This window comes from Pseudophryne corroboree, chromosome 3 (assembly GCF_028390025.1).
Source record: "Pseudophryne corroboree isolate aPseCor3 chromosome 3, aPseCor3.hap2, whole genome shotgun sequence".
NCBI lineage: Eukaryota > Metazoa > Chordata > Amphibia > Anura > Myobatrachidae > Pseudophryne > Pseudophryne corroboree.
In genome coordinates this window covers 232,296,678-232,310,406 of record NC_086446.1, presented here as the reverse complement: position 1 = coordinate 232,310,406, position 13,729 = coordinate 232,296,678, and the positions used below count along the sequence as shown (strand labels likewise).

Here is a 13,729-nt window from a genome sequence, read left to right as displayed (position 1 = left end):
GACACGGAGTCTGCCTCCAGTGTCGACAAGGTTGAGACAGATACACAATCCACTAGGAACATCCGTGACTTGATCCCGGCAATAAAAGATGTGTTACACATTTCTGACATTAACCTCTAAAAATGGGTTTTTATGTTTGGGGAGAAAAAGCAGGCAGTGTTTTGTTCCCCCATCAGTTGAATGAATGAAGTGTGTGAAAAGCGTGGGTTCCCCCTGATAAGAAACTGGTAATTTCTAAAAAGTTACTGATGGCGTACCTTTTCCCGCCAGAGGATAAGTTACGCTGGGAGATCTCCCCTAGGGTGGATAAGGCGCTCACACGGTTGTCAAAATAGGTGGCACTGCCGTTTTAGGAACGGCCACTTTGAAGGTACCTGTTGATAAAAAGCAGGAGGCTATCCTGAAGTCTGTATTTACACACTCAGGTACTAGACTGAAACCTGCAGAGCGTGCTGCTGCAGCGTGGTCGGTGACCCTGTCAAACATACTAGTTTGCTAACATGAGAACATATTAAAGACGTCGTCTTATGTATGAGGGATGCACAGAGGGATATTTTGCCGGCTGGCATCCAAAATGAATGTAATGTCCATTCTGTCAGGAGGGTATTAGAGACCTGTCACTGGACAGGTGATGCTGACTTTAAAAGGCGCATAGAGATTCTGCCTTATAAGGGTGAGGAATTATTTGGGGATGGTCTCTGGGACCTCGTATCCGCAGCAACAGCTGGGAAGAAATATTTTTACCTCAGTTTTCCTCACAGACTAAGAAAGCACTGTATTATCAGGTACAGTCCTTTCGGCTTCAGAAAAGCAAGCGGGTCAAAGGCGCTTCCTTTCTGTACAGAGACAAGGGAAGAGGGAAAAAGCTGCACCAGTCAGCCTGTTCCCAGAATCATAATTCTTCTCTCGCTTCCTCTGAGTCCACAGCATGACGCTGGGGCTCCACAGGTATAGCCAGGTACGGTGGGGGGCCGTCTCAAAAATTTCAGCGATCAGTGGGCTCGCTCACAGGTGGATCCCTGTTTCATTCAAGTAGTATTTCAGGGGTACAAGCTAGAATTCGAGATGTCTTCCCCCCGCCGTTTCCTCAAATATGCCTTGCCGACAACTCCCTCAGGCAGGGAGGCTGTGCTAGAGGCAATTAATAAGCTGTATTCCCAGCAGGTAATACTTAAGGTGCCCCTACTTCAACAAGGACGGGGTTACTATTCCACACGGTTTGGGGTACCGAAACCGCATGGTTCGGTGTGACCCTTTTTTATATTTAATATCCTTGAACACATACATAAAAAAATTCAAGTTCAAGATGGAATCGCTCAGGGCGGTTATTGCAAGCCTGGACGAGGGAGATTACATGGTATCCCGGGACATCAAGGATGCTTACCTGCATGTCCCCATTTACTATCCTCGCCAGGAGTACCTCAGATTTGTGGTACAGGATTACCATTACCAAGTCCAGACTCTGCCGTTTGGACTGTACATGGCACCGAGGGTGTTACCAAGGTAATGGCCGGAATGATGATACTCCTTCGAAAAAGGGGAGTTTTTAATTATCCCGTACTTGGACAATCTCCTTATAAGGGCGAGGTCCAAGGAGCAGTTGCTAGTCGGGGTAGCACTATTTTGGAAAGTGCTACAACAGCACGGTTGGATTCTAAACAGTCCAAAGACACAGCTGTTTCCTACGACACGTCTACTGTTCCTGGGGATGGTTCTGGACACAGACAAGAAATAAGTGTTTCTCCCGGAGGAGAAAGCCAAGGAGCTGTCATCTCTAGTCAGAGACCTCCTGAAGCCAAAACAGTTATCGGTGCATCATTGCACGCGAGTCCTGGGAAAAATGATAGCTTCCTACGAAGCAATCCCATTCGGCAGGTTCCATGCAAGAACTTTTCAGGGGGACCTGTTAGACAAGTGGTCCGGGTCGCATCTTCAGATGCATCGGCTGATAACCCTGTCTCCAAGGACCAGGGTATCTCTACTGTAGTGGCTGCAGAGTGCCCATCTTCAAGAGGGCCGCAGGTTTGACATACAGGACTAGGTCCTAGTGACCATGGATGCCAGCCTTTGAGGCTGGGGGGCAGTCACACAGGGAAGAAACTTCCAGGGACTTTGGTCAAGTCAGGTGACTTCCCTACATAAATATTCTGGAACTGAGGGCCATTTACAATGCCCTGAGTCAGGCAAGGCCTCTGCTTCAAAACCAGCCGGTCCTGATCCAATCAGACAACATCACGGCAGTCGCCCATGTAAACCAACAGGGCGGCACAAGAAGCAGGATGGCGATGGCAGAAGCCACAAGGATTCTCCGATGGGCGGAAATTCATGTGTTAGCACTGTCAGCAGTGTTCATTCCCGGAGTGGACAACTGGGAAGCAGATCTTCTCAGCAGACACGACTTCCACCCGAGAGAGTGGGGACTTCATCCAGAAGTCTTCCAAAGGATTGTACACCATTGGGAAAGGCCACAGGTGGACATGAAGGCGTCCCGCCTCAACAAAAAGCTATAAAAGATATTGCGCCAGGTCAAGGGACCTTCAGGCGATAGCTGTGGACGCTCTGGTAACACCGTGGGTGTACCAGTCGGTTTATGTGTTCCCCCCTCTGCCTCTCATACCAAAGGTACTGAGAATAATAAGAAGGCGAGGAGTAAGAACGATACTCGTGGTTCCGGATTGGCCAAGAAGAGCCTGGTACCCAGAACTTCAAGAAATTATATCAGAGGACCCATGGCCTCTGCCGCTCAGACAGGACCTGCTGCAGCAGGGGCCCTGTCTGTTCCAAGACTTACCGCGGCTACGTTTTGATGGCATGGCGGTTGAACGCCGGATCCTAAAGGAAAAGGGCATTCCGGAGGAAGTCATTCCTACGCTGATTCAAGCCAGGAAAGATGTAACTGCAAAACATTATCACCGCATATGGCGGAAATATGTTGCTTGGTGTGAGGCCAAAAAAGGCCCCAACAGAGGAATTTCAACTAGGTCGATTTCTGCATTTCCTACAAGCAGGAGTGTCTATGGGCCTAAAATTAGGCTCCATTAAGATACAGATCTCGGCTCTGTCGATTTTTCTTCCAGAAAGAATTAGCTTCAGTACCTGAAGTTCAGACATTGTAAAGGAGTGCTGCATATTCAGGCCCCGGTTGTGCCTCCAGTGGCACCTTGGGATCTCAACGTGGTGTTGAGTTTCTTAAAATCACATTGGTTTGAACCACTAAAAACCGTGGATCTAAAATATCTCACGTTGAAAGTGGTCATGTTATTGGCCTTGGTTTCGGCCAGGCGTGTATCAGAATTGGCGGCTTTGTCATATAAAAGTCCTTATCTGATTTTCCATATGGATAGGGCAGCATTGAGGACTCGTCCCCAGTTTCTCCCTAAGGTGGTATCAGCTTTTCACTTGAACCAACCTATTGTGGTGCCTGCGGCTACTAGGGACTTGGAGGATTCCAAGTTACTGGACGTAGTCAGGGCCTTGAAAAATTATGTTTCCAGGACGGCTAGAGTCGGGAAAATTGACTCGCTATTTATCCTGTATGCACCCAACAGGCTGGGTGCTCCTGCTTCTAAGCAGACTATCGCTCGCTGGATCTGTGACACGATTCAACAGGCGCATTCTGCGGCTGGACTGCCGCATCCTAAATCAGTGAAAGCCCATTCCACAGGGAAGGTGGGCTCATCTTGGGCGGCTGCCCGAGGGGTCTCTTGTCTTTACAACTTTGCTGAGCTGTTACTTGGTCAGGGGCAAACGCGTTTGCAAAATTCTACAAATTTGATACCCTGGCTGAGGAGGACCTTGAGTTCTCTCATTCGGTGCTGCAGAGTCATCCTCACTCTCCCGCCCGTTTGGGAGCTTTGGTATAATCCCCATGGTCCTTTCGGAGTTCCCAGCATCCACTAGGACGTCAGAGAAAATAAGATTTTACTCACCGGTAAATCTATTTCTCGTAGTCCGTAGTGGATGCTGGGCGCCCATCCCAAGTGCGGATTGTCTGCAATACTTGTACATAGTTATTGCTAACTAAAGGGTTATTGTTGAGCCATCTGTTGAGAGGCTCAGTTGTTTTCATACTGTCAAACTGGATATAGTATCACGAGTTGTACGGTGTGATTGGTGTGGCTGGTATGAGTCTTACCCGGGATTCAAAATCCTTCCTAATTATGTCAGCTCGTCCGGGCACAGTGTCCTAACTGAGGCTTGGAGGAGGGTCATAGTGGGAGGAGCCAGTGCACACCAGGTAGTCATAAATCTTTCTAGAGTGCCCAGCCTCCTTCGGAGCCCGCTATTCCCCATGGTCCTTTCGGAGTTCCCAGCATCCACTACGGACTACGAGAAATAGATTTACCGGTGAGTAAAATCTTATTTTTTTTTTATATACTTTTCTTTTTTGGGAAGGAGGGGGGGGGTTGAGGGAAAATTTTATTCTTGAAATGTCATGGTTCTGTCAGGCTCCACCTGGGAGTTTTAGGGGTATATTCAATTAAAGTCGGAGCCTTTCCGACATGTATTTGTCGGAATTGATCCGACAACCCCTATTCAAATCTCATCTTAATTCGACATTTTCAAGTCTAATTAAGATGGGGGGCGAGCCGCGGTGAGACCAGCGGGGGACAGCCGCGGGCAGCCAGAGGAGATCAGCGCTACAGATGGATGTCACATAGCTGCACGACCTCAGGGCAGTGTCCACCCAGCTCCAGCAAGCTTGCTGGAGCCGGGTGTACGCTGCCGTGAGCGGCGCGGCTGTGTATCATCCTGCTGCAGCGCTGTGCTGTTGCGCTGATCTCTGGCTGCCCGCGGCTGTCCCCCGTCTCCCTGCAGCTCTCCCCCTCTCCTCCTCTGGGTCCGCATCTCAGTCCGACATCTTTTGATGTCGGACTGAGATGGTCGAAAACAAGCAAGCACATGGATCGGCAGCTATTCCGCCGATCCACGTGCTTTTCGAAAAGTTGAATTTTTCATCTTGTCGAAAATACTGAATAGGTTGGAACCCCTTCCGACCTAAAATAAAGTCAAACTGCCATCTTTTCGACAGACAGCAGTTTTCGACTTCAATTGAATATACCCCTTAAACTTTTGTAATGTGATGTTATTAGTGGTTCTATCATAGCAGAATTGTTGTGCAAAAGGGTTTGGAGTTCTGTGCGAATCCCTGTTGCTGATATCTCGGGTCACACTCGCAGAATTATTCACTTTGACTCAGACAGATCACACAGCTGTCAACAGCCAGTAGACCCTTGCTCAGATGTGGTACCATTAGAATCCAGGATTGTTCACAATGATGTAGGTCAAAATTATTTTTTTGTGCCAGCCCCAGCGTATTTGTTTTTCTTGTACTGTTCCTAGTTTGGCAGGGTATTAGTCTCCATTCTCCTGGCATGAGTTTCCAACATTGGCTCTCCTGGCCACCCTCCCGTATCTCGTTCCGATACCTCCCAACCATTTAACAGCTAACTTGTCACACCAGGGAGCTGTTAATACAACTGTGACTTATGGATCACCCTGTTGTCATACCTAAACCTCTTTGCTTGGGGGTACCTGGTGAATACATTCAGATAATTGGCCACCACTCATCTAACTCTACCAGTGTTGTCAACTTTGTAGGGAGCAGGGGCTGCTGTATTGTTGGCTTTTTGTATTTACGGTTCAGTCTGTTCACTTATACAGACATAGGTGGAGGCACCAAGTCTTTACAACGAACTGTTCACCAGTGAGCACATAAATAACCTCCCTTTGCATTTCTGTTGTCACATTATCTGCATTTTCTTTAATCACCTGTAGACTCGCTGTATAGTCTGTGGAGAGGTGTGTAAACTCCCCCTAGCTTCTGATGTTGGCCTTGAAATGCCTTCTTCCCAGCTGGTTGGTTATCTTCATTATTCTGAGTCTAGCATTACTAGCTGGTGTTGGTACAACCGAACCATACAGCTGGATACACACTATAAGATTATCTCTCCAATCTTTCTGGTAATGCATGGGAGCAAATGATAATTGTCCATTTGTTCCCAAACACTGGAAAACAGACAAAAATGAGCATTCAGGCTAATTGGTTAAATCCACTTTATTTATTGAGTTTATCGTGAATGACCATTTAGTGTCCATTTTCTGGCTTTTGGGAGCAAGTCATCGATTGTCATTTTCTCCCATACATTACCACATTTTTGCTCCAACCAGAAAGAATGGACAGATAATCTTACAGCATGTATCCATCTTAAAACTCTCCGTGGTAGAGACCTCTATCCTAGAGAAGGCCAGGTTATTCTGTGTATCGTCCATTTCTCTAGCATCCATAAAGGATATTGGGGAATCTAGTAAGATGGGGTATAGACGTGGTCCAAAGGAGCCGGTGCACTTTAAATTTCTTCAACTGGGTATGCTGGCTCCTCCCCTCTATGCCCCTTCCCACACGCAGTTTAGAAAAAAAGTTCCCTCAGGATAGGATGCACATTTCTGAACTCCAGAGAGTTTTCTTCAATTTCTTTTTTGTTTGTTATTTTCGGTATGCTGTTTGGGCAACAGCTTATCTGCACCGTGGGAGATATTAGGGGGGGCGGTCACCGACCTTACGGGGTGCAGAGCCGCTTTCCTGCTGCAGGACCACCGTCCTGAGGGGATGTTATTCAGCCAGGGCACTGTACCTTGGCTGTCACAACCGCAGCACACCGCACACCCCTAACGCTGCCTGAAGGCGACATTGGTGATGAGTACACACCGGGGGCCCTGCTAGGGAAGGTTCCCGGTTCACTGTCCGGCTGACCATGGTTGTGGTCTAACAGATTTCGTTCTAGGGCCAGAGGTGCCTCCACTGTGACTAGAGGCACCCGAGAGGAAACAGGTGTCACAAGTTCTCGAGAGCACCAGTTCCGCTTCCACTGAGGCCTCTGCATGATGGTGCCCACCCACCCCGAGGGGATGTTTTAGGTGGAAACTCGATTGCATCACTTCAGCCACGTCAGAGAGAGCTTCTGCCAGGATTCCTGGGTCAAGGACCTCATCTCTCAGGGCAACAACTGGAGTTCGACGGCACTCCTCCCCAACGATCTTTCAAATCAAGCTTCCCAGCTTTGGAGGATACGAGTGTTACGCGGCAACAGGCCATCCAAAAATTGGTCCAGTCTCAAGTCATTGTTCCTGTGCCACTGCAACAACAGGAAAAGGGATGTTACTCCAACCTGTAAAGCCCATTTTGGATCTAAAATCCTTGAACCCTTGCCTAAAGGTTTTCAAGTTCCAGGTGGAATACTTGTGTGCAGTACTTGCAGGCCTAGAAGACCGGGAGCTTTTATTGCTCCATTTAGATCGCACTATCCACCTTCTGTCACACCATGGTTGGATCCTCAATTTGCAGAAGTCCCACCTGGAGCTAACTCAGCGGCTCCTATTCCTGGGAATGTTGCAGGATACGGTGACCCGGAAGGTGTTCCTCCCAGGAGACGGTGAGAGCACTTCAGGAGATGGTCTGCATGGTCTCCTGCCTACTCGAATATCCATCCATCCTTGCATAGGATTGTTGGGAAAGATGATAGCCTCATACGAGGCGATCCAGTATAGAAGGTTCCATGCCAGGACATTTCAGTTGGATCTCCTGAGCAAGTGGTCCAGATCACATCTTATGATGCACCGGATATTACGGCTGTCACCTCAGGCCAGGATTTCTCTCCTGTGGTGGCTGCGGTCCTCCCACCTACTGGAAGGCCGAAGTTTCGGGATCCAGGATTGGATACTCCTCAGGACAGATGCGAGGATGGGGAGCTGTAACCCAGGGGGCTCAGTTCCAGGGCATGTGGGCAACCCACAAAGCCCTCCTTCCGATCAACATTCTGTAACTTCGGGCGATCTACAATGCTCTGCTTCAGACCTCTCCTCTGGGATCACGCGATCCAAGTTCAGTCGAACAACGCCACAGCAGTGGCATATCTCAATCGACAAGGAGGGACAAAAAGCAGAGCCTGCATGCGGGAGGTCTCAAAGGTAATCCTCTGGGCGGAAAGAAATGCAAGAGCAATGTCAGCAATCTTCATTCCGGGTGTGGACAACTGGGAAGTGGACTTCCTGAGTCGTCACGATCTCCACCCGGGGCTGTGGGAACTGTTCCAGCAGGTCATCAACCAGTGGGGCTGCCCGCAAATTTACATGATGGCTTCTCGTTTCAACAAGAAGCTTCCCTGGTATTGCTGAAGAACCAGGGACCCTCGGGCGAGGGCAGTGGTTCCTCTGATGGCACCTTGGCCTTTACCTTCTGGACTACCTGTTTCCTCCGATTCAGTTACTCCCCATGGTGCTCAAGCGCATCAGAAATCAAGGAGTCCAGGCAATTCTAATTGCCCCGGATTGGCCTCTGAGGGCGTGATATGTGGATCTTCTGGCCATGTCCGTCGAAGATCCTTGGTCTCTACCACCAAGAAGAGCTCTTCTTCAACAAGGACCGTTCGTCTACCCGAACTTACGGCGACTTTGTTTGACTGCATGGAAGTTGAGCGGAACATCCTAGCTCACAAGGGCCTTTCCAAAAAGGTTATTGCTACCATGGTTCAGGCCAGGAAGCCTGCGACGTCAAAACACTATCATCATATCTGGAGGAGATATGTCTCTTGATGCGAGGAACGCACGTATCTGCCTGCGGAGTTTCACTTGGGACGTTTCTTACATTTCCTGCAGGCTGGAGTGGATAAGGGCTTATGTCTGGTTTCCATTTAATGTCCAGATCTCAGCCCTCTCCATTTTCTTCCAGAAGAAATTGGCAGTGTTGCCTGAAGTTCAGACTTTCTTGCCAGGGGTACTCCACATCCAACCTCTTTTTGTGCCGCCTACGGCACCCTGGGATCTGAATGTGGTGTTGGAATTTCTGCAGTCCTCCTCCTGGTTTGATCCTCTGACGGTAGAAAAGTGCCTCACGTAGAAGACTGTGATGTTACTGGCCCTGGCTACTGCTCAACGTGTGTCAGAATTGGGGTCTTTGTCGTGTAAAAGTCCATACTTGGTCTTTTAGCGGGACAAAGCGGAGCTCTGGACTAGGCAGCAGTTCCTGCCGAAGGTTCTCTCCGCGTTTCATATGAATCAGCCTATTGTGATTCCGTCCAGTTCTGACGCTTCTGCTCCTCCGGAGTCATTGGATGCTGTGCGAGCCTTGAAAATCTATGTCCAGAGAACGGCTCGGATTAGAAAGACGATTCTTTGTTTGTGCTCTATGATGCGCAGAAAAGGGTTGTCCTGCTTCAAAGTCCTTTGCTCGCTGGATTAGGCTTGCTATGCAACAGGACTGTATCAGCAGCCTTACCTGTTCCGAAGTCTCTGAAGGCCCACTCTACAAGATCAGTGGGTTCTTCCTGGTCGGCTGCCCATGGAATCTCAGCGTTACAACTATGCCGAGCTGCTACCTGGTCGGGGAAGAACGCTTTTGTTAAGTTCTATAAGCTTGATACCATGGCCAAAGAGGATACCCAGTTTGGGCAGGCGGTGCTCCAGCAGTCTCTCTGCACGTTGCTGCCCTTTCTGGAAGATTTGGGACGTCCCCATTGTACTAGATTCCCCAATATCCCTTATGGATGCTAGAGAAAATAGGATTTGAATTACCTACCGGTAAATCCTTTTCTCGTAGTCCATAAGGGATATTGGGCGCCCGCCTTAGTGCGTGTACTTTTCTGCAGGTTCTTGTTATGTGGTTACCTGTTCAGCTGTTGCTGCTGTTACCAGCCATTGCTGGTTGTTATCTGTTAGTGGTGTGCTGGTATGTAAATCTCACCACTCTTTGTTATATTCCTTCTCTCTTTTATATGTCCTTTCTCCTTCGGGCACATTATTACCTATAACTGCCTGTGGGAGGGGGTATAGAGGGGAGGAGCCAGCACGCCCAGTTGAAGATATTAAAAGTGCACTGGCTTCATTGGACCCCGTCTATACCCCATCGTACTAGATTCCCCAATATCCCTTATGGACTATGAGAAAAGGATTTACCGGTAGGTAATTAAAATCCTATTTGTTACTTACTTGTAAGTACTTTAGGTGCACTTGAACATTGGAAAACTAGTTATAATTTTGTTTCTTTTCCCCTAGACATTGACACCAGACGACGAGCTGCTTGCGATCTGGTTCGTGGTTTGTGCAAATTTTTTGAGGGACCAGTCACTAATATATTCTCCTGTTATGTTAACTCAATGCTCCAGGAGTATGCGAAGAATCCATCTGTTAACTGGAAGCATAAGGATGCAGCTATTTACCTGGTGACGTCGCTGGCATCCAAGGCACAAACACAAAAGGTTGTATTATTAAGTCAGTTAGTATAGTATAGCTTTCATGTGTGGTCACTAATAGGTTGGTTGTTGTAATGTAGTTGTCTCACTTGTGCTCCATAGTCACTAGTTGGATTGACTCTGGATTACTTTTATAGTAGTGTCATTGACCTTGTGAGGTATGATATGAAGTGTTCAGCTGTCGGTGTTGAATGTTCATTGGGGGTCATTCCGAGTTGATCGTAGGTGTGCTATATTTAGCACAGCTACAATCAGGCACTCAAACATGCGGGGGGATGCCCAGTATGTCGGTGCCACGCCCCCTCCCCTGCATAAATGCAAAAGCATCGCACAACGGCAATGTTTTTGCATTTGAGGAGTAACTCCCGGCCAGCGCAGCTCCTGCGGCTGGCCCGGGAGAACGTTTTCGCTGCCCGGGTTGCAGCAGCTGCGTGTGACGTCACGCAGCCGCCTTTTCCCCCCCCCCTCCCCCAACGGTCCGGCCACGCCTTTGCTGGCTGGATCCAGCCCCCTCCCGCCCAGCGACCGCCTCTGCCTGTCAATCAGGCTGAGGCGATAGCTTTGCAACGACTCCTTCGGCCGTCTGGCATGACCCGATTGCACTGCTGCGATATACTGCAGCGTGCGATCGGGTCAGAATGACCGCCCCATTATCTGTTATTTTGCACATAAATAGCTGAATCTTTTTTTCTCTTCTTTTTTTTCCCTTTCTTTCTTTCTTATAGCATGGGATAACGCAAGCAAATGAACTTGTCAACTTAACAGAATTCTTTGCCAATCAAATTCTTCCCGACCTGAAATCTTCTAATAGTGAGTGACAAATAAGTGTTATCTAGTTTAAGAAGTGAAGATAGGAACTTGTTGATAGTTATAGTAAATAACAAGTAAAATCTCCTATTACTGGATTTTGTACGTGCAGAACTTACTGTAGCATAAAAAAATAAAACCTAATTTCAGCATCGGTGTAAGTGGACACATCTGTATTTAAATGTAGCATCCACAAGCCGCTGAAATGCTACATGAATAGCACAATGCTTGTGATAATATGCTTATTTCTCTGACGTCCTAGTGGATGCTGGGAACTCCGTAAGGACCATGGGGAATAGCGGCTCCGCAGGAGACTGGGCACAAAAGTAAAAGCTTTAGGACTACCTGGTGTGCACTGGCTCCTCCCCCTATGACCCTCCTCCAAGCCTCAGTTAGATTTTTGTGCCCGGCCGAGAAGGGTGCACACTAGGGGCTCTCCTGAGCTTCTTAGTGAAAAGTTTAGTTTTAGGTTTTTTATTTTCAGTGAGACCTGCTGGCAACAGGCTCACTGCATCGAGGGACTAAGGGGAGAAGAAGCGAACTCACCTGCGTGCAGAGTGGATTGGGCTACTTAGGCTACTGGACACCATTAGCTCCAGAGGGACCGAACACAGGCCCAGCCTCGGAGCTCGGTCCCGGAGCCGCGCCGCCGGCCCCCTTACAGAGCCAGAAGCAAGAAAAGGTCCGGAAAAATCGGCGGCAGAAGACATCAGTCTTCAACAAGGTAGCGCACAGCACTGCAGCTGTGCGCCATTGTTACTCAGGCACACTTCACACTCCGGTCACTGAGGGTGCAGGGCGCTAGGGGGGGGCGCCCTGAGCAGCAATGTAAAACACCTTGGCTGGCATAAATACACCACATATAACCCCCAGGGCTATATGGGTGTATTTTAACCCCTGCCAGAATTACCAAAAAAGCGGGAGAAAAGGCCGCCGAGAAGGGGACGGAGCCTATCTCCTCAGCACACGGGCGCCATTTTCCATCACAGCTCCGCTGGAAGGACGTCTCCCTGACTCTCCCCTGCAGTCCTGCACTACAGAAAAGGGTAAAAAAGAGAGGGGGGGCACTAATTTGGCGCAGTTTTATATTAACAGCAGCTATAAAGGAAAAGCACACTTGATAGTGGTATTCCTGTATATATATATATAGCGCTCTGGTGTGTGCTGGCATACTCTCCCTCTGTCTCCCCAAAGGGCTAGTGGGGTCCTGTCCTCTATCAGAGCATTCCCTGTGTGTGTGCGGTGTGTCGGTACGATTGTGTCGACATGTTTGAGGAGGAAAATGAGATGGAAGCGGAGCAATTGCCTATTATACAGTTGTCACCCCCTAGGGAGTCGACACCTGAGTGGATGAGCTTGTGGAAGGAACTGCGTGACAGTGTCAGCTCCTTACGACAGACAGTTGACGACATGAGACAGCCGGCTAATCAGCTTGTGCCTGTCCAGGGGTCTCAAACGCCATCAGGGGCTTTAAAACGCCCGTTACCTCAAATGGCAGACACAGACACGGATACTGACTCCAGTGTCGATGATGAGGAGACAAACGTGACTTCCACTAGGGCCACACGTTACATGATTGAAGCAATGAAAAATGTATTGCATATATCTGATAATACAAGTACCACTAAGAAGGGTATTATGTTTGGTGAGAAAAAACTGCCTGTAGTTTTTCCTGTATCCGAGGAATTAAATGAAGTGTGTGATGAGGCGTGGGTTTCCCCCGATAAAAAACTGATAATTCCTAAAAGGTTATTGGCATCGTACCCTTTCCCGCCAGAGGATAGGGCACGTTGGGAAACACCCCCTAGGGTGGATAAAGCGCTCACACGCTTGTCTAAACAGGTAGCACTACCCTCTCCTGATACGGCCACCCTAAAGGAACCTGCCGATAGAAAGCTGGAGAATATCCTAAAATGTATATACTCTCACACGAGTGTTATACTGCGACCAGCAATAGCCTCAGCCTGGATGTGCAGTGCGGGCCTGGCGTGGTCTGATTCCCTGACTGAAAATATTGATACCCTTGATAGGGACAGTATATTATTGACTATAGAGCATTTGAAGGATGCATTTCTATATATGCGTGATGCACAGAGGGATATTTGCCGACTGGCATCAAGAGTTAGCGCGCTGTCCATTTCTGCAAGAAGAGGTTTATGGACGCGGCAGTGGTCAGGTGATGCGGATTCTAAAAGGCACATGGAAGTATTGCCTTATAAGGGGGAGGAGTTATTTGGGGTAGGTCTATCAGACCTGGTAGCCACGGCAACTGCTGGAAAATCCACATTTTTACCCCAGGTAGCTTCTCAACCTAAGAAGACGCCATACTATCAGGCGCAGTCCTTTCGGCCCCATAAGGGCAAGCGGGCAAAAGGCGCCTCATTTCTGCCCCGTGGCAGAGGGAGAGGTAAAAGGCTGCAACAAACAGCCAGTTCCCAGGAACAAAAGCCCTCTCCCGCCTCCGCAAAGTCCTCAGCATGACGCTGGGGCTTTACAAGCGGACTCAGGCACGGTGGGGGCCCGTCTCAAGAAGTTCAGTGCGCAGTGGGCCCACTCGCAAGTGGACCCCTGGATCCTTCAGGTGGTATCTCAGGGGTACAAATTGGAATTCGAGACGTCTCCCCCTCGCCGTTTTCTAAAGTCTGCTTTACCGACGTCTCCCTCAGACAGGGAGG

The 13,729-nt window shown here is 48.9% G+C and overlaps 1 protein-coding gene across 2 annotated transcripts in view; it reads left to right on the top strand.

The window, feature by feature from the left end:
• CSE1L (chromosome segregation 1 like) overlaps window positions 1–13,729 on the top strand; it is a 238,785-nt gene that overhangs the window by 119,867 nt on the left and 105,189 nt on the right. For both annotated transcript variants that reach the window (XM_063958891.1, XM_063958892.1), the window contains exons 13-14: window positions 10,051–10,253; window positions 10,973–11,057. In XM_063958891.1, coding sequence (XP_063814961.1) covers window positions 10,051–10,253; window positions 10,973–11,057 — 288 coding nt within the window. The remainder of the gene's footprint in view (window positions 1–10,050; window positions 10,254–10,972; window positions 11,058–13,729) is intronic.